Below are 20,486 nucleotides of genomic sequence, written 5' to 3'. Positions count from 1 at the left end.
TCTCAAATAATGACCTTTCTAATCTCTTTTCTACATGACTCGAAACATTTCATTTCTCATACAATCATTTTAAAAAAAAAACATTTGTGAAACTTTGTTTTATATTACCGCAAGAGCAAGCCTCATTATCTCCTAAAAAGCCAAATTTACTTCTTCGACGTGCTTCGATGGTGTTCTTAATCTTCCATCTTCCATGAGGATGCTAATGAAGATTCTCGTTTTGTTTCCTTTTGCGTTTTCCACCGTCCGTGTTTTCACACAAACAGTCCTGCCCTTTAACCTCGTCTGCCAATCAGATGCGTGGGGGGCGGGACCTTGTAGGTGGGAAACGACATTGGGGGCACAATGGGCGACGGGCGCGAGGGCGCTCTGGGGTCCCGCGGGTGACGGCACATAGCAGGCTGCACTGATTATGAGTGGTGTGTGTGTGTGTGTGTGTGTGTGTGTGTGTGTGTGTGTGTGTGTGTGAGGCATTATTAACATGACAGAGGGCATAAACTCTGTGTTTGTCATGCCCTTCTTGTCCTCAATACGCCTCATTGTCTCTTAAGCATGAACACACACACACACACACACACGCACACACACACACACACACACACACACACACACACACACACACACACACACACACACACACACGGTAGCAGCTTCATGGCTGGCTGCTTCATGTCATTGAACTGATGCATTTCTCATCTTTTTCGTGCCCCTCAGACATTTTGTAACGTATTCTGACTAATTATGATGAGTCGGATGGATGACGTGTTTAACCGTTTGTGGTCCCCGGTTGTGTTACGCGGTCATTCAAGTGCATGAAACTATGCAATGGCGTTATGGAAATACGGTGAAGTTAAGCAGATGCGTTCTGTCTGAAGGCGTTCGGTTAAGCTCAAGCCCTATCGGAGTTTGGTGCCTTATGGCGATGAAATTGGGTTTTTTCCACATTTACAATTTTGCATCTTCCATCTGTCTGGTTGACATGGTTCAAATTTGGTCGCTATTGGACAAAATCGCAAGGACGGATTTGTCTATGAAGGACTACTTGAAATGGAGAAATGACACGAAATGGGGGGTTTGAAGCAAAATGGCTGATTTCTTGTTTCTTTTCAAGCATGGCTTTAATAATGCTACAAGTAGTACTCGTGGCACCCAGTTGTCAACTCGTGCACATTTTTACCACATATGACATATTGCTGCCCTACTAGTGTGCCAAGATTGCCCTACGGGTGTGTAGAAATGTCATCCTTGAAGGCAGTAGTGGTAAGTACTAGTAAGTTGTTCTACTAGTGCAATCGTTCTTCATTTTTTACACTAAGGAGCACCTAAAAAAAATCCATAGAGCGCCAAGTACCACCATTAGGATCAGCGATAAAATATAGTAGCGTAGTAGGTGTAAGTGTTTATGAAAATAATATTGTGTGTGACATGTGCCGACTTGCTGGGCTTAGTAAAATGTTTCTAATGCGGGAGAGTATTTTTTTATTTACTGACTTACTCATTTACTGTAATTGGGTACTAGTGGGAGCGGCCCGGTTGATCAGTGGTTAGCGTGTAGATTTCACAGTGCAGAGGTTCGATTCCAGCTTCGGCCTTCCTGTGTGCAGTTTTCTCCGGGTATTCCAGTTTCCTCCTACGTTCGAAAAACATGCATGGCTGGCTGATTGAACTCTCTAAATTGTATGGATGGATGGATGGATGGATGGATGGATGGAGGGTATTAGTGGGCAAAATGTGGGGCCTATAGTGGCAAATTGTTACAAGTAAGACACAGTTATTCTACTTGTGCACCTAATTTTCTCACAAATGAGGGCAACGAGTCAAACAAGTACATGGACCTTAAACTGGATATGAGGATCTGGAATAAATTCTCATTCATGTTAAATCTCAGTAGGCTGCATTTGTGCGCTCCAGACGCAATCTCACATAATATATGTGACATCACTTCCCGTGGCGGGGAAAACGTCGAGCCGGCACCCTCATTCGTAATTTATCGCAAAAACTATTACGGCGTTTGTGTCTTCTTATTTTCATTTTTGGGTGATTGGGGCTTTTACAGCAAGCGGTATTTCCTTGGTTACCATGTTTCAGCTCCACTATTACCACACACACGCACACGCACACGCACACACACACACACACACATGGCCTGTCTGTTTAATTAAGTCCATTAAGAGTGTGGTGGGCTGGGATCAATCCTCACCTGAATGGTTGCTGACTAATTGAAGCGTTAACGGGGGAGAAGGGGGGTAAAGAGAAGAGAGGCATGGGGGGGGGGCGTTAACGGATAGATCAAAGGCGTTTGATAATTAGCTGCAAGAGAGAGCGAAAGAGAGGAGTGCAAATTAACTAGGAAGGATGTTGGAGTGGCAACACGGTGGTTGACTGGTTAAGCACGTTGGCCTCACAATGCAGAGGTGCAGGGTTCAATTCCGCCTCCGGCCATCCTGTGTGGAGTTTGTTGTCCCAATGCATGTGTGGGTTTTCTCCGGGCACTCCGGTTTCCTCCCACATTCCAAAAACATGGCAGGTTAATTAAACACTCTAAATTGTCCCTTGGTGTGAGTGTGAGCGCGAATGGTTGTTCGTCTCTGTGTGCCCTGCGATTGGCTGGCAACCAGTTCAGTGTGTCCCCTGCCTACTGCCTGAGGACAGCCGAGAAAGGCTCTAGCACACCCGCGACCCTCGTGGGGATAAGCGGTTCCGAAAATTGATGGATGCTTTGTTTATTTCTTTAATTTTCACTTGAACTATGAGTGAGTGTTGATGAGCTGCAAATGAAGACATTTCCCATCAAGCGTCACTCCCACCTGAGGTGTGAACAATATTGAGAGGAGGAAGAGGGGGGGGGGGGTAAGGATGGAGCGCGAGAGCGCAAGACGGGATGAGAAAAGAATGAGGGGGGAATTGAGGGACATAAAACTGTGAATAGGCAAGCAATGAGGAGGGCCAAGTGTCGCCAAGGAAGTCGAACACAAGAGGGAACGGCAAAGTGAAGCCAAGAAAATGGTGACCAGGAGGCAAACTGAAGACCGTGGGGAGAAGGAAGCGAACTCGAGGAAGGAGAGACAGAAAAGTGAAGAGCAGGAAGAGAAGACAAGGAAGCAAAGATGAGCGAGCGAATGCAGCAATGAGGAATTGAATACGAGGATGTGAAGGCAACAAAGTGACGTCAAGGAAGTTGCAGGCGAGACGACACCGGGAAGTGAAGACAAAGGAAGCGAAAACAAGGAAGCCAAGTTAGAGGGAGAAGAGAGAAAAAAAAGAAGATAAAGGACAAAGGAGGGTGAGATGAAGAGTCAGTCTGGTGAAAGAATGAACAAGTTACATCAACACCCACAAAATAATGAAGCGTGTGTGTGTGTGTGTGTGTGTGTGTGTGATGCAAGCCTGGCGGGCCCTGCTGTAATCGAGGCCGGATGGACATCAGGACTAAGAGTTGCAGCAACCCTGCAGGCTAAACTCACACACACACACACACACACACACACACACACACACACCCTAGGAATGTTTTCCAGTTCACGGGAGGCTTAATATCATCTCTTTCTTCTCTTCCATCCCACTTTTCCTCCCATCCCGGTGTCAGCGCGTCTTCCTTCCATTTCTCCTCTTGCACTCATCCCTTCCTTCTGTCACCTCGTCCCGTCATCCTTCCATTCCCTTCCCCTCTGCTCAAGTCCTCCTTGACTTCTCCTCCTCCTGTCATCAATTCCTTCCGTTTCTTCCCCTGCGCCCGTCCGCTTTTGTCCTGACATCTCGCTCTCATCCACTCCTTCCACTTTCCTTCTTTCGCTCACCCCATTTTTTTTCTTCGCCTCCTCCACCTTATCGATTGGCGCCATTTCATCTTTTCGACTCATCCTTTCTTTGTCTCCTCCTCTCATCAACTCCTTCCACTTCTCTCCTCATCCCTCCTTTTTCTCACCATCTCTCCTCGTCCCGCCTTTTCTTCGATTCCTCCTGTCATCAATTTCTTCTATCGATTCTTTTCCACTCATCCCCGTTTTCTTCACCTTCTCCTCTCATCCACGCCTTCCGTTTCTACTCATCCCTTTGTTTTTTTTAATCTCTTCCTCTTCATCAGTCACTACTCCCATTTCTTTTTTGCCTCCTCTCCTTCACTTATTTCATTCTGCCGCTTATCTACTCCGTCCGTTTCAGTGTATTTTATACCCTCCTTCACCCATCTTTCTTTTAGGTTTCTTCTAATGTACCTCCTTTTTGTTGCTTGGCAAAAAAAAACACATTAAATATGAGGCAGTGAATGCAGTTATTTTCTTCCTCGCTTTTTGTCGCTGCTCGACGTCTCCCCGGCCAACTGACTGAGATTGCGCTCCTTCATAATGGAGGAGCGTTCTCTAGCGTCGAGGCTCCATGACAAATTCCTCCTGGTGTCGCCTCCTCCTGGAGGTTGAGTTGCGTCTGCGAAGATGATCCCGCTCGCCTTCTGGGTGCTTTCCCGTGTCACCACGGCGCTCTCCTGCCCCATTCAGCTACGACTCGAACCGGTTAATAAAAGAGTAGCACGGTAACGATTGAGTTCATGACCAAAGAGCTAGATCTCAACCCGTGATTGATTGTAGATGCTAGTATGCTAACTGGTGATATGCGACAAGATAGCAACCTGGAAAACTGCTAAGGTTTTATTGAAGCTGGCAGTTGACAAAATGCTCGGGCCTTAACTGACATGACACGAAAGAAAACTAGATCAAATGCTAACATGCTTACAGTCAGTATGCTAATATAGAGCAAGATAGCAAGCTGAGTACACAAAACAGACTGATAAATTGTCCTCTAAAGTAAGGTGCTATTTCAAACTATCGTGTGCGTGTTTGTGCGCGCGCACGTGTGCTTTTGCGTCCCATCATTGCAGATGATGAGTCAGGCAGGCGTTAGCATTTCCTTGACTGTCTCTGGGATATGAGTCACCTTCACTATGCCGTTGAGTCCAACAGGAGCAAAGAAGTGGATGAAGTGAGACATAATGAGTACACTTAAGTGAAACGGGGAGAAAAGAAAAAAAATTAACCAACAGGGAAAACTTCAACTTTGGTTACTTGCGATGTTTTCACTCACGATTGTTTCTCCTGAGACGATACTCGGACCGGATGCTTGTCTTCACTTATTGTGAGATTGTGTTGTTATAAGTGACACGTTGAACATCGCTGTGTTCATGTGAAACAACTGGCCGCGACACAATGGAACAAGGCTAACAGCTAGCGTACATTCTGGCCGTGACACAATGGAACAAGGCTAACAGCTAGCGTACATTCTGTTAGGATGGTAACAACCCGTGTAGACCTGGAATGTTAATTTGGGAAAATCTCATGCCAATGAAGCATACTCAAAGATACTGTAGGTAGAATGCTAACAGTTTGGTTTGCTAACATTACAAAAGTGCTCAGGATAGAAAAGATAGCAACCTGAGAGAAAAAAAACGGCTAAAGCAGCTCAATAAAGATGTTACGTCATGCCATATAGTCAGATGAAAATAAGACAATTTCATTATGAAAACGTGCTAACATTTACAACACAACCATCGAGCCAATGCTGAGGATGCGAAAGAAGACATAAAAGGTTTCGACGTATTATCTGTATTGTCTTGATTGTCACTTTGATATGCTTTGAACACTTAATCTAATTTGTTGAGACGTCTTATCGTTTATGAAATCATATTTCAAAAGGCACACACGCACGTACACACAGACACACACAACACACTCCATGAGAGGCTCAACAATCTGCTTTGTGGCAAACACTTTACAATCGCCTACAATGGACTTAAACCATGACAGGACTCAGGAGAAACACTCACTCGTCAGCTAACCCCCCTCCACACACACACACACGCACGGTTTTACAAGATTGGATCAAATTGGCTGAATGCTGTTTGTTAGATGTTTGTTGTGGTTTGTTCGCATAATGGAACAAATCTGAGCCCTTGTGTATGTTTGTGTGCATGTGTGTGATACTCAGAAGTGCATCAAAGTTGATCAGAGACTGCGTGGATTAATTCCATTCATCACAGCTTGTGTGTTCTTCTATTTGTGTTTCTGTATTAGTGTGCTCGCTGGATTTGTGTGTGTGTGTGTGTCATAATTTCCACATCAAGTCCCTCTATAAATAGTTGCCCTTCTTTGTCAAATCATGGAACAGAATTAATTTTCCCGCCTTTTCAATGATTTTTGTATGTGTCATGTTAATTTGGTACGATTTCAAATTTGAACTGATAAATTGCAAACAAATTTGCTGAGTGGTCAACAAACGGCAACGTGAGTACCAACAGCACAAAGGCTGATCAATAAGAATTTTGGTCCTATAGTCAAACACCATTTCAAATGACCATTGACACAATGCTAACTTGCTAACAGTTGGTTGTACTAGCTAGCCAAATGTTCATTCTCTGACTTTGCCGGCATCATCAAAGGTTTGTGACGACTTCCACGGGGCCAAAATGAAAACGACGCACAAAGAAATCTACACAGACATGCTGCTAAACACACACACACACACACACACACACACACACACACACACACACACACACACACACACACACACACACACACACACAGATGCACACAGATGAAAGAATGTGTGCAATGACGCTTTGGTATCGATGCGTCTTTGTAACTACAGATGACAGCCGGAGATAATTCCCTTTGAGTCACGGATAGGAAATCCCTTCACCAAAGTTGAAAGCGCTGCGGGCTGACGAGCAAACAGACACACACGGCCACATTGACGCACACGAAAATAGTTTCCACTTGTCTAAAAGTACTGCGTTGCAAGCTGCCCCAATGTGGAGACTCTTAGCATTTTATCGAATCTCATTTGAAAGAGTGTCTCACTACAGAGAATGATATAATGTCCCTATCAAAGGTATAGTGCTTTTTGCGTTTGATATTTTGTTATATGTTAGCATCTCAACTGGTAGCATGTTAGCATTTGATTAATTGTCATTTAAAACAGTACCTGACTGTTGGGCATAATATAAAATCCTAATGGATGTACCCGAGCACTTTCTATACTCGGGCTGCTATCTTGCTGTTTGTTAGCATATCAACTGTTAGCATGTTAGCATTTTATACAATTAGCATAACATATATCTAACTTCCAGGGATAGATTTTAAATCTTAACCGATCTGCCTTATCACAATTCAGGTTGCTATGCTGTTACTGTATTTGTTGCCATAGCAACTTTTAGCATGTCATCAACTGTCATCGATAGTGACGAGAGCGTCTCAAAGGAGAACACGCATGTACAACGGCATGACATGCGCTTGTGGCGGACGTGCTCGCACACTTGTCAGCGCACTGCATCATCAATAATGGACAAGGCGCCGCATTAAACATTTAGCGCTTTATTTTTTAATGGCCGACAAAAGTCCTCAGATATTCATAATTCAGACTAGCCCCGCTCTTCTCGCACATCGCACCGGATTCTTCTTCCTCCTCGGGCGCTGTGACCACGCTAAACCAAATGCACATATCCCGGCTCCTCCTCATCCTATTCCTCATCCTCCCAGGAGTCCTCTGGAACCGCGATACGAACCATTACGACTGCCTCCCCCAATTTTGGTTACTTGGGTATGCTAGTTAAAATAGCATCCCCGAGACGTGTTTTAAAATTCAGCCCTTGAAGCGAGTTTTACTATGCAATTGGAAATTTGGTCGTGCACAAAACAGCTTCAAGAGGCCATGCCCAAAATGACACGAGCCTGCCATTTCATTTTGAAGCGGCCATTTTAGGTGTCAAACGTGTCAGTTGGGTGACATTTCCTGGATTCAAAAGAAATTCAGCCTCCCAAAGACAGTTTTAATCATGAGTGTGAAAATTGGCAGAAATGTCTATCATGACTAGACCCACAAAAAAGTCTCAATAAGCCGTGTCTTGAAACAGTGTGCCATTTTGTTTTGAAAAGGATATTTTTGAGCGCATTTCCAGTCGAACCTCCAAAGGCAAACTCCTTGTAGAGATTTTGTCCAATTGCAAACAAATTTAACATTGAGCATTGGAAGTCGGCTGGCATGTTAATCACATTCAAACAAAAAGTCTCAAAAACAAGCCATGCAATAAAAGATTCTCCCGTTTTGGTTCAATCGGGCTGTTTCCACGAACTTTGCAAGGGCAAAGTCCTTCTAGAGTTCGTCCGATTGCTGCCAAATTCAGCACTTATCAAACTGAAATTTGGTTGCCAAGTCTGTCTCAAGTAGATCCACCAAAAAAAGCCATCCCCGAAAAGACATTCCTGTGTCTTTCGTCTCCCATTTTTATTTGAAGTTGCCAGTTCATGGTGATCATTTTCACGCATTCTCCAAAGATGAATTTGTGCTCCAAATGAATAACCCACCAAAAAAGGACTTGGTTACATTCCATGGAATCTTTTGAAGATTCAATCCCCGAAGCTGGTTTCGGCGGTTAGCAGCATGAAATTTTGGTGGTGTCTATCCTGAATAGGCCCACAAAAACGTCTCAAGGATCCATTCCCAAAAATACTGTACAACAGGAAGTCTGTCATTTTGGTTTTCCGTCCTTTTGACTAGTTCAAGATTTTGTCTTGCATTTGAAACTAAATATTCCGGTACCAAATATTCACACACACCCTAAATTGACCGCTTGTCGACTGATTTTCACCCAGCACTACCAGTCAATTCAGTATGCAGTTGAATATATTTCCACTTAAGAACTTTTATCTTTTTTCATGTTTACGTCCTAGTTTTATCTCTTGGTGTGGCTCTTGCACTATTTGGCACAAATCCGTGAGCGTGCGTGCGCACACACACACATATAAACTGGCCTCTGTAGAGACAGTCTCCACCCGTCTGTTTCTCGAAGGTGATTAAAACAAAAGCTGTGAATTATCATTAAATCCTGTTCGACCCGCCCGCTTGCCCCACTTCCCATGATGCCTCTCTTATCCATTTCCATCTTTGACATCACATTTTTCCCCACTTTGATTTTATTCTTTGTTTTCCCTCTTTGTGTTCTTTTTTTGGGTGGGGCGGGGGGTTGTGTGTTTTGGTCCACTCGTATTTCTTCTCTCGGTCTCCGTCTTGATGTTCCTTCCCCTCTCATCCAGCCGCGCCGCCATTGATCGTCGATAGCGACGAGGCGTGTGAAGCTGAAGCAAACTGGAGCCGAGGGCCTCCTGAGTAGCCTCATCAGGGGCCCCACAGGGTCTGCGTGGCTCCGGCTCCATGGGAAAGCGGGAATGGGTTTGGCGGCGTATGGAACAATAACGCACGCCACTGATGCAACCACCTCATCATTTTTCCTCAGTGGCCATATTTCATTTCAAGTCTCACTATCGCGGCACAGGGTGCAAACTGACCTCGGATCTGGAAGGAACGAGTATGACGGTGAAATATGGATGTGGGGTAGTCCGCTTGTGATGCTTTATTGGCGATTCATGGGTGCGGTGTAAATTATGAGATGAAAATTCAGACAGCACACATGATAAGCAGTGTGTTTCTCGGCGTGGTAGGAGTGGCTCTTTTTTGTCTAAATGAACTCCTCATACAATTGTGCAATACTGCAGTACGTTGGAGCTTTAGATTTCTTTTTTGTGTGTGTGTGTATTTAAAAAATATGTCATTGCCACTTCATTAGGTACACGATCCATTAAGCTCCATTGCAACAAAAATCTGCCTTTATAAAGCTGTGATCACTTTTTGATTTACTTTCATTTAAAAATGCCCCCCCCCCCCCCAATGCTTTGCATTTGCCACGAGAGAGAACAAACTTCCCACAATGGTGCTGCGTTTTGGGTTCCTTTTCAAAGTCAATCTTTCCTCCTTTTGAAGTGTTTTTCTTCATTTTCATTCATCTGGTTCTCTTGTTCTAAAAGCGCATCTTCTCTACACTAACCACAACTTGCAGCCCCTAAGTGACTTTTCATGTTGCTCCTCACTTGGTCCGCACGCTTCTCCTAAGAGTCCTGAAAGTCTCCGACAGGTTTCTTATGGATGGGGGGAGGCTGGCGGTCAGGGATACACACAAAGTTAAATGCGCACAAACCTGCACTTAAGTACACGTATACGTCACAACAAGAGCCGTACGACAACGGGGGGATGCCGTCAATCAAATCACACCCCACATTTGAGCTATGTGGTTGACTGGTCCACCTTCACCCGTTCCGCACAACACCGTGGTGTAGGGCTGTCACTAACGAATCTTGTTAGAATCGATTATCCTCGCGATTACCCGATCCATTTAACGGAACTGAACAGGGAGTTTGAAGCATCCATTCCATGGCTCTTTCTTCTTTCTGCCACGGAATTTGTGTCAATGAGTTCCAACCGCAAACGAGTATCGCAGACAGATGACAATTGCCAATTTTATGTATTCATCTATTAATTTGGGGCGGAGGGTGGGGGGTGCGTAAGCTGTCTAATATGGACAGAACATGGTGTCATAATCTGACGATCACCTCAAGTATTATATGAAAAGGCATGCGGCTTTAATTATTATTATTTTCATTTCCTGCATTGCTCATCATCAGCAGTGCAGATGAGGTTTAATTAAGTGTGCGCCTGCAGGACTTTGCCTGTGCGTGTGCGTGTGTGTGTGTGTGTAAAGTGGGCCAGTCTATAAGGTTCCTAATTAGGATGCAGGAGGGCTCTGTTCGCTGGATCCCACGGACCAGATGGAGGTCCCGGTTCACCAACAGAAGCGTATTTGTTCGCCGTTTGAGACGAGTTCGCCTCGAAGCTCGCTTCCATCGTGTCCTTTTGCCGTTATGTGACCTCACTGTAACTTCGACGGGAATGGAAAGTCGCGCACTTTTGCTCGCGTCGTGCACGCGCACCCATACACACACACACACGCACACATGAGGCAAAGAGTGTGCTTCTCACATGTCAACTTGACATATCACTGTGGGGACACCTGTGCTGCTGTGTGTTGCCATGGAAATGTATCCCACCCTGTCAATCACACACGCGCGCACGCACACACGCGCGTACACACACACACACACGGGAGTGTTTGCAGAGTTAAAGTGGTTTTCGAGCACCGCATCCTATCCCGCATAAGTGGAAGGAAATTAACGGATGGATGAATGGAAGGAAACAAGTTTTGACCCCCAAATTATTTTGTGGTAATGACACCTTTGGCGTTGACAAAAAGCCGTGGCAAATGCATACAACATGTACTCCTCCTTAAATGCTAAAATGTTCAAGTGAACCATACGCCATACACACTTTGGAGTCACGGCTTGCCTCATCATATTATTTACATTTACAAAACAAATTGTTCGATTGCTAGTTTTGAAAATATCATTAAAAAAAATATGCTTGTGATTATTGTTATCGTGTCTGACTATGTACGTTTGTCCAACCGTTTGTGTTGAAATATCCGTTGTAACGTTGTCATAACCAGTTTGTTACACTTTCTATTGTGTTTTGTATTCTTTGTTAGTTAGCATTAAGCTAAACAAACTAGCCTCTGTTAAAACTGTGTCATTGTTTTAAATACGTGTACAGTTCTCTTTGTTTTATGTTTAGTTTGACAGTAAACTTCACCTGAGAGTAGCATTAAACAGCTTGCGGCTTCTTTTTGGCATTTGTGTTCCCTATCTTTGAAAAAATAGCTTGTTATGAAATGAGATGAGTTCTCTCCCTTTATGCTGTTAAAACCCATTTGGGGGAAAAAAAAGGATTGCTTTCAACAATGAACCCCGATATCGTGAGGGTTCACTGTTATAATAAACGCACTAATCATTGGTCATAATCATGAAATTGAATTGGCGTAAGCTTACTTCCTTTCTTGGATGTCTTTATTGTATTTCTTTTCCCGTCATTCCGTCATCGCCCCCTCCACCTCACACACACACTCACACAAATAGACACACACACCTCCCCTTTCCGCCCCCAGCGGCATCTTGTTTTCCTTCCCTTTGCTAATTGATGCTCCTCCGGTGAGGCAGCATGATTCTTCTCCTTCTCCGTCTTATTTCGACTGCTCCTTCGCGCCGAATAACATCAAGTAGCAGTCGGTTCGCGTCTGCTTCCCCCCCCGACCCCGCGCGGTGAAAACTGCCGGTGTGACACAAACACGAGTACACAAACGTGTACACGTCGACGTTAAAATCCTTTCTAGCATCTTTCACTTCCTTGCGGTTGTTTGGTTTAAACTGATGTGAAGGTTTGTCATGATGAATTTCAGCAATGTTCAGATTCCAAGCTGGACACTTTTTTTTTTTTGTCTCTACAAAAGTTGTGAAAGGTAACTCTTCTTAGAGGCAACACATAACAACTACAGACCCAACACGGTGCCATCATAGGTCAACACAGAACCAACATAGACCACCACAGAATCAACATGAAAACGTCCTTCCTTCCTTCCGTCCTTCCTTCCTACTAACTTGAGAATGTTTGCAATATTCAAGTTTTATACTAACAATAACTACTAGAAGACTTCACATTCTCAGTTAGATTACTTAATGCTTGGTGTCAAACTCAAGGCCCACGGGCCAGATCTGGCCCAGCACATCATGTTGTGTGGCCCGCGAAACCAAATGAAACATTTAAACTTTAATGATACTTGCTAAAATCTCTTTCAAAATTTAAAATGCTCATATGTAATATATAAGAGAGGGCGGCCCGGTAGTCCAGTGGTTAGCACGTCGGCTTCACAGTGCAGAGGTACCGGGTTCGATTCCAGCTCCGGCCTCCCTGTGTGGAGTTTGCATGTTCTCCCCGGGCCTGCGTGGGTTTTCTCCGGGTGCTCCGGTTTCCTCCCACATTCCAAAAACATGCGTGGCAGGCTGATTGAACACTCTAAATTGTCCCTAGGTATGAGTGTGAGTGCGAATGGTTGTTCGTCTATGTGTGCCCTGCGATTGGCTGGCAACCGATTCAGGGTGTCCCCCGCCTACTGCCCGAAGACAGCTGGGATAGGCTCCAGCACCCCCCGCGACCCTAGTGAGGATCAAGCGGCTCGGAAGATGAATGAATGAATGAATATACAAGAGCTATATTGTAAGCATTTTCTTGTTACCAAAACCCTTATTACAGAAACAAACAATCGTTGAATAAACCATTATGATTGATTTTTTTGGGGGTGTGGGGTTTCATTCACAACGGCCGTCCAAGGGAAACGGGAACTAAAATGTGGCCCACGACAAAAGTGAATTTAATGGATACCATCATGCCAGAAACATCGAGACACGGCTGTGGAACCCTTTTCTGCCAGATGCGGAAGAAGGTCTAGTCTGGCCAAAATGATTCCTACATAGTATATAGCTCGCCTCTGCCGAGTCCATGTGACAAAGTGTGACTCGGTGGTCTTGACTGGATTCCATGACATATGTGTGCCACAGAATGCCAAAGATTAGCAAGAGAGAGGTCACGGCGGTACAATGGCCTCATCCAACAGACGGACACACGGTGGAGTTATCTTGTTCGCGCTCAGTCAGGTGAAGGCGTGGCTAATGAGGGGTAGCATTACGGGAAGTCGACTCCCATTCAGATCTGGCCCTGAGACTCGTTTGCACACAAGTTCATTGAGCCTCAAACTCATTTTGCTACGGGAAGCGACCTCCACGGGCATCATGACTCCCGCCATATCCCTATTCATGAGCTCCTTGGCGTGCGGAGGCCGGACCCACCCCTCAGGGGTTTCGCTTTGCGCTTTCCGCTTTGTGCCGTCACCTCGCCGCATGAAAAATGCAGCGGACACCAAGTGACAAAAGAGCGACGGAAGGCGGCCCCGCATCCTAACAATCCTTACGACAGCGCTCCGTTCGTGTCAGACAAGCGTCAAGTTAACATGCGCGAAAGCGCAAACGTGTGCGTCCCTGCGGTCAGCGCTCGGCTTTTTAACATGCGTCTTACGGTACGCTCCAGAAAGCTGCCTACGCGTGCATCGGTTTGTCTTTGTTCAGGCGCCCACGCTGAGTGAAGCTTGGAAAATGAGAGGGAGGGGTCGCTTTACCTTTTTTTTCCCGACTAATGCGCTAGCTAATTGCCAGCATCCCCACGCCTCCCTTTTCACCAACTTGTTCCCCTCAAACCTCTTTCAATCCATTCTCCACCGCGCCTCCTTCCACCTGCTCCTTCTCTCACCTCCTCGGTCGTCCTCAGTTCTGAGCTGTCAGGTCACGTTGATGTTGATTGTGATAATGGGCCACGTTCCATTTCACGGCTGGAGGGGTACGGCGTATGTAAAACAAGACAACTTTAAATAGACGCCATTATTCTGCATTTAACCAGCCAGGAGTGACAAGCATGCAGGCAGAGGAGGATGTGAGGAGCGGTTCATCTTCACCTCTTCCTTCCGCTTGACTGAAAAAAGTGAAACCACCGTCATTTAGCTTAAGTGCTGTTTTCTTTTTGTTTTGTTTTTTTACAGTTTTGTCAAAAATAGTCGATTTGAGTTCAAACCTGGTCTGTTCATTTTGACTGAGTGACACTTCACACCACCCCCCCAGTCCCCGCCCTACGCTCAAACAAAAGGCCATAGTTTTACTTAAATAGCATTCATTCATTCATTCATCTTCCGAGCCGCTTGATCCTCACGAGGGTCGCGGGGGGTGCTGGAGCCTATCCCAGCTGTCTTCGGGCAGTAGGCGGGGGACACCCTGAATCGGTTGCCAGCCAATCGCAGTGCACACAGAAACGAACAACCATTCACACTCACACTCACACCGAGGGACAATTTAGAGTGTTCAATCAGCCTGCCAGGCATGTTTTTGGAATGTGGGAGGAAACCGGAGCACCCGGAGAAAACCCACGCAAGCCCGGGGAGAACATGCAAACTCCACACAGGGAGGCCGGAGCTGGAATCGAACCCGGTACCTCTGCACTGTGAAGCCGACGTGCTAACCACTGGACTACCGGGCCGCCCTACTTAAATAGCATTTATACTTTAAACAGAAGGTTGGTGGGCCAAATTTCTGCCAAAATGTCCTTCTTTTAAAGTCTGTCAAGTGAAATGAAATGTGATCCAAAACGGAGAAGAGCGTTGTTTAAAGCCATTGCTAAATTTTTATGATTTTAATAAACAAGTATATAGAATGAGGCTTCAAACAAAAAAAAAAGTCAGAATTCACTTTACAGGGTCTTTAGGCGAGTAAATGTGTTTTTTTTTTGGTGCTATTTTACTTGTTCCGTGTTAGTGTAAATTTTTGCAAAGGTAATATTTTTCATTAGGATCAAATGATATTACTTAATAAATTTAGCTGTAGCAAATTAGTCGTTTTTTTTAAAGTTGGCCCAAAATCAATTTTATTTCAGAGTTCTTCCGACACAGTTTGTTGGCAGAAGTTGACACGAAATTGTTGTTTTCCAGTCTTCTCGACAAATCCCTCCACGGGAAAACAAAAAAGCAGACGACTCAAGAGTTTCAAAACAAAACCTGTGTCTTTTTTTGTCGGCAACGTCATAAAAAAATGGAGCTGTTGCTTCCCGGGGAACAGGATGCAGATAAAAGGCGCGATATGAGCTCGTTGACTAATGTCAGCACGTCTCCTTGGGGCCTGCAGAGACGCCTGCTTTCATGATGCCAAGTGAACATACCACGGCACTAGCTAGTTTAGCTACAAAGTGGGGCGGCATAAAACCGGCTAACGACGGTCACAAAACAACAGCTCGAACACATAAAACAACAGTTCATTTTGCCGAGTTGACGGCATGGTATGGTAAAAATGACTAAAGCGCAGCGTTTTCGCGTGAGCAAGCAGCTAAATAAAATTAAATACAGCCAAAACCATGTAACTATGCTTAGCGAACTTCATGCTAACGTGATACAACGAAGGTATCGTATCAGTCACATAAAAGTAGCCAAAGCCATGTGCAAAAAATGACAACATTTTGTGTTTTAAGCGTTAGCAAAAAGCTAACGTGACGCTATCGAAAGAAATGGCGGCAAAGTCACAATGCTATGTTGAGCAAACTTTGCAAATCATCTTCTATGATTCACATATCTTCCCCTAACTCTTCAAACAGACTCTTCCCCCCAGATAAATTTGAAGCGTCGCTTTCCAAATCAATTTCTGACTGGCTTTGTACACTTTCCTTAGTGAGCCCCGCTATTGTTGTCTTGATACCGCATCGCTCTTGTGGGTTTGTCGGTCATCGGGATGTCACTTAAGGGGAAAACAATGACTTTGTCAAATTTACAAAATAGAAATTCTTTTTTTCCCACGCTTTATTTAATCTATTTTGTTTCATGACTTTACTCGTAACATCAAAATATTTCATTTGGCATTTTCTAAAATTACTTCACTCTTGACCTTTAAAATCATCATGTGACAGATTGTAACAGCCAAAAGTGGAAAAACCCTGCATTTTTACCCACAGACGCTCCAATTTATGATTCCGGACAATTTTTTATAATTCTGGAATAAGTCTACATCACAATTAGGAGCACTATATTTTCCATTTTGCACCAATGATTTCCATCAGGCTCCTAAAAGAGCGCAATGAGCTGTCGGTTTAAGGTCATGACAACATCTGTTGCTTTGATATACGACTGAGTCTCTGTCTCTCTCCCGCAGGTGACGAGTGGTACCTGTGCCGGTTGACTCTGAGCTCACTCAGTCAGGCCCATCTGCAGTGGACCATGTTCCCGGCCCCCTATCTAGCGGCCGTGGGTCCCGACGCTGCCCCCGGGTCTGTGGTCTACCGCTTGTCCTCACGGCAACGTGACGGCACCCTCGGACAGCCTCAGTTCATCCTATTGGACGGTGAGCAATCGTACTTTGAATCCAAACCAAATTTTTATGACCCCTTAGTTGTGTCGTTGTCCTTATTGAGTTTTTTTGCGAAGCCACGCCTGACACAAAATGGCCTCTTGCACACAAACATGTATTTTTGCTTTAGGAAGGTGATTATTACTGAAGTACCCAGTGTGATTGGAAGGAAATTATTTTATTTTGCTCAAAATGAGGCTGCTGAGGTGGCCGTCCACACACTCAAAAGAAAGCTGGAGAAAATAGGCTTTTATTTTGTCATGTTAACGTGCGAAAATAGGACATAAAATTGGCTGATTTTTGCTTATTTGAAACTGCCTTTTTCATGAATTAATTTGACAGGGCTTAATAGAGATGAAAAAGTTTGAATGTTGGTCTATTTTAATCAAAACAATTTGGTGAATTATAATTAATATAATTCAGCAAATTTACGTATGAAATTGCTGGGATTGACTGCCACTTGACACAATTGGCTAATTAAATCAGAATTGGGTAATAAAGAAATTGCATTATTTTGATACAATTTCATGTATTCATTTAAGGAACCAAAAGCATACAAGTCAAACTTTTGACCCAGAGGTTAAGTTACTCACATACACGCGCTAACCATTTAAAAAAATATATATATATATATATATATTTTTTTTTAATGTTTCACTCCCTGCATCGATGTTGGATATGTTACCCTTTAATTAAGGGACAAAAGTATGCTAAGCAAACTAAGTTAAGCCATTTACCATTGAAATATTACTCAGTGTTAAATCAAACGTATATGAACGGTCGTCTAAATTTAATAGCCTTAGTGTTCGCGTGACATTAAATCCTGATGTATATGTAAATGTGGCAGTTTATATTTATCCGTACACATAAATGACACGCGTACATGCAAATGAGAATGGATATGTATTACCTGTCATGTGAATTTGCATGTGGCAAACCTGCTTTAGCTTGGAGCGCCGCAAATTTATCGAAATAAAAAGTGACTTGTTGAATTTCAATCAGCATCAAGAAACAGGAGAGAGAGGGAAAAAAAATGGCTGTTTAATTGCACGACACCCCCCCCGCCCCCTCACCCCCGCCCATGCTAAACGCTCCCCTGGGGGCCCGAGCGACCTCCCACATTGGGGAATAACAGGAGCATCTCCGGGGAGGCGGCGAGGTGGGCGGATGGACGCCGGTGGCTGTGGATCTTTTTAAAAAAATATCTATTTATTTTTAAAAGAAGATATTTTAAGAGCAGATTTTTATTTATTTTTTTACTGCATCCCTTTGGCATAACGTGATGACACGTGTCCTCACAAATCATCCCCTAATTTGACTTATTCCCATGTCTTGCCACTGTGGATTTAAATGAGATTAAGTCACACTTTATTCTATTTATACAGTCACCACATTGTGAGGTACACCATTTCATGAGAGCCAATGCAGGAACGCTCTACCACAAAAAGACTTTTCACTTTTCAGCTCAAGTGCTAAAACACAGTGGCCAATATACAAAATTACAAACAGCTCTCAGTACGATGTCGTATCCATGTACAGTGGTCCCTCTACTTATGAAGATCTCTTTGTACGAAATTTTCAAGTTGCGATACGCCTCAACGGGAAAAATATTGCCTCTTGTTCCGAAAGAAATTTCAAGATGCGAAAGGTAAAATTACAGTATGGGCAGCTAACTTGCAGCTCCGAGTTTCCTGAACGCAACATACTTAGAGGTGCTCTGCCATTGGCTACTCCCGAGCGTCATCCTGGCATCCCATTGGCTAAGAGGGACCTCTACCCAATGTGTCTATGTGTGCAGATGGATATGAGTCTGTGCGGCGTCCTCGTCATTCGCCCCCATGAGGTGTTTTACGTAATGTGAATCACCCAGAAAAAGTGATCAACCAGTCGGGCGTTCGCTCACTATGCTTATGTTTGGACATTTGCGAAGGATTGTTAAAAGCTGATCTATTGTTAATAGAAAACTGTGGTCCCCTCCACCCCAGTGATGCTAAGCAGCATCCTCATAGCAGCAGGATGAAATGATTGACAGGTGGGATGCAGCTGCGACCAGTGGAGGCCCTCTGGTCAACAGCTGAGGATCCCACTTCCTCTTTTTCCTCCTCTCCCTCATCTTCATTTGTCCCTCTTTTACCTTGGGCTCTTTGCAAAACTTTTATGAGCCATGCTGCTTTAAAAAAAAAAAAAAAACAAAAAGGAAGGTTTTTATAAGAAAAACATCGCACCTATATTCGGAGAAAACGGCATTCATATTTTCTTTATTGATGAAATCATGTACACAAAGAGCTTTGACGCTGCGGCATTAAATCCAATGTGTCGTAATTAATAATGGCATATCATATCCATCCATTTATCTTCGCAAGGGTCGCGGCTATTCTGGAGTCTAGCCAAGATGTCTTTGGACAGTCGGTGGGGTACACCCTGAACTGAATTCAAATATTCATAATTATTGTCTGTGGTTTGCTTATTATTTTTTGTTTTACTTCATTTTCATGTTATTTCTTGAATTGTAATTGAATTGAGCTGAATTCAGTTTTCATTTGAATTTATTTGTAACAGAATTTAAGTTAAAAATATTTTTGCTACGTATAACTGTTCTATTCTTTTATGAATAATATGTTCTTTTAAGTTATAGTTTTTCAAATACTTTTTTTTCCATTTTGTTTTTTCAAGGAAGTTAGGAATATTTTAGTCTATTTTCTACAAAATTCTTTGAAAATAGTAACATACATATTTTCATTTTACTGTGTATATGATTTTCTTCATTTCATTAAAAACATTTTTTTTTCACTTCAGTGACACTTTGCATCATCCTTTTATTTTATTTTTGCATGATATTCTGCATTTTTTTCAAGAAAATTATACATTTAAAAAAAATATATATTTTTTTCAACAATGGGTAATTCATCGAATACAGTCGACAAGTCAGTATAAATAATACAAAATACATTTCTTTCTCCGGTTATCAGGTGGTATGGACTGCTTCGAGGTGGACCGGCGCTCAGGCGAAGTCAGGACCACGGGGCGCCCCTTGACCCCCAGCCATGAATATCATCTGCGGGTTCAGGCGGTGGACGCCGACGGCATCAAAGGTCCGCCGGCCACCGTGTCGGTCCTCGCCGGCTTCCGCCCGCCGCAGTTCACCGACGCCACCTATCAGCTCAACGTGGCTGAGAACGTGGCCGTTGGACAGCCGTAAGTGTCAGCCATTACTCTGCGTCTGTTGCTTCATTTGAATGACAACATTATCCACTTTGCATCTCTGAAACAAATCCTTTGCTACATGATAATTACAGTGAAGTCTTGTTTGTCTTGGGAGATACATTTCCGAACCACTTGCGATAATTGGAAAATCTGTGAATTTTGAAGAGACTTTTCATCACTCCCACATCTTTTAAATGCATTAAAATGTGTAAAAACACACTGTTTTAAAACATTCTCAACTTCACTGTCTTTCTATAAGGAAATGAGAGACGATTATGTGACATTACTTTGAGGAAACTGGAAATCAAAGACTCTCTTGTTCGCACGAACATTGACATTTGAACATATCTAATTAAAATTAAATTTACATAAAAGAAACATGAAATGCCATGGATAGGCTAACGGGAATGAACATAGCTGTAGTGGCTATGTTAAATGATTACAACTTTAACACACTTGGCGCCATGCTTACATACAGTATAATGCAAAACATGACTAGTACACAGCACAAAACATGAATATAATGTTAATTAAACCATCAGTCAATCAGCAATGCATTGTGGGACTTATAGTATTAACTACAAG

At 43.6% G+C, this 20,486-nt stretch overlaps 1 protein-coding gene across 1 annotated transcript in view; it reads left to right on the top strand.

Moving 5' to 3' along the window:
- si:dkey-22o22.2 (neural-cadherin) overlaps nucleotides 1–20,486 on the top strand; it is an 85,495-nt gene that overhangs the window by 20,061 nt on the left and 44,948 nt on the right. Inside the window, exons 2-3 of the mRNA XM_052066025.1 lie at nucleotides 16,503–16,691; nucleotides 19,667–19,892. Coding sequence (XP_051921985.1) covers nucleotides 16,503–16,691; nucleotides 19,667–19,892 — 415 coding nt within the window. The remainder of the gene's footprint in view (nucleotides 1–16,502; nucleotides 16,692–19,666; nucleotides 19,893–20,486) is intronic.

Source organism: Hippocampus zosterae, chromosome 5 (assembly GCF_025434085.1).
Source record: "Hippocampus zosterae strain Florida chromosome 5, ASM2543408v3, whole genome shotgun sequence".
Taxonomy (NCBI): Eukaryota; Metazoa; Chordata; class Actinopteri; order Syngnathiformes; family Syngnathidae; genus Hippocampus; species Hippocampus zosterae.
This window is presented reverse-complemented; position numbering and strand designations above follow the sequence as displayed.